Below are 580 nucleotides of genomic sequence, written 5' to 3' on the forward strand. Positions count from 1 at the left end.
CACACACACACACACACACACACACTCACCCTCGCTTTTCCAGCAGGCCCTGTAGAGGAAACATGTTCTGTGGATTCCAGTCTGGGTCGACATGCAGCCAGCGCCTCCGTCCCGCAGCAGACGACACGTCCAGCACCGCGTGTGCAGAGAGAGGAGAACTACACACACACACACACACACACACACACACACACAGGACTCGCCGTCATTTGAACGAATGACTGTTAAATATTGTTTGTACAGGAGAGACTGGCAGGCAGAATTTCCCTCATAACTCACTGCAAATCACAGCATCATTAATATATTTAGACGGAGAAAGATCTTTAAGACTTGTAATATATTAGATCAGGGTTCTGCAGTGTTTTTCTGGAGAGTGCGAAAAGTACTCTACTCTACTAGTACTCTATTGGTGCTTTTCCATTGCATGGTACGGCACGGTACGGCTCGGTACGGTTCACTTTTGGGGGGTTTTCCACTGGGTACAGTACCTGGTACCTGGTACTTTTTTTTAGTACCACCTCGGTTGGGGTTCCAAGTGAACCGTACCGTTACCAAAACGTGACGTGTAAACTGTGCTGGT

General features: G+C 48.3%; 1 protein-coding gene across 1 annotated transcript in view; it reads right to left on the reverse strand.

Annotated features, from left to right (window-relative positions):
* Positions 1-580, reverse strand: part of corin (corin, serine peptidase) — a 26,029-nt gene that overhangs the window by 9,113 nt on the left and 16,336 nt on the right. The window contains exon 16 of the mRNA XM_016484854.1: positions 30-162. Coding sequence (XP_016340340.1) covers positions 30-162 — 133 coding nt within the window. The remainder of the gene's footprint in view (positions 1-29; positions 163-580) is intronic.

This window comes from Sinocyclocheilus anshuiensis, unplaced genomic scaffold, assembly GCF_001515605.1.
Source record: "Sinocyclocheilus anshuiensis isolate Anshui unplaced genomic scaffold, SAMN03320099.WGS_v1.1 scaffold1689, whole genome shotgun sequence".
Taxonomy (NCBI): domain Eukaryota; kingdom Metazoa; phylum Chordata; class Actinopteri; order Cypriniformes; family Cyprinidae; genus Sinocyclocheilus; species Sinocyclocheilus anshuiensis.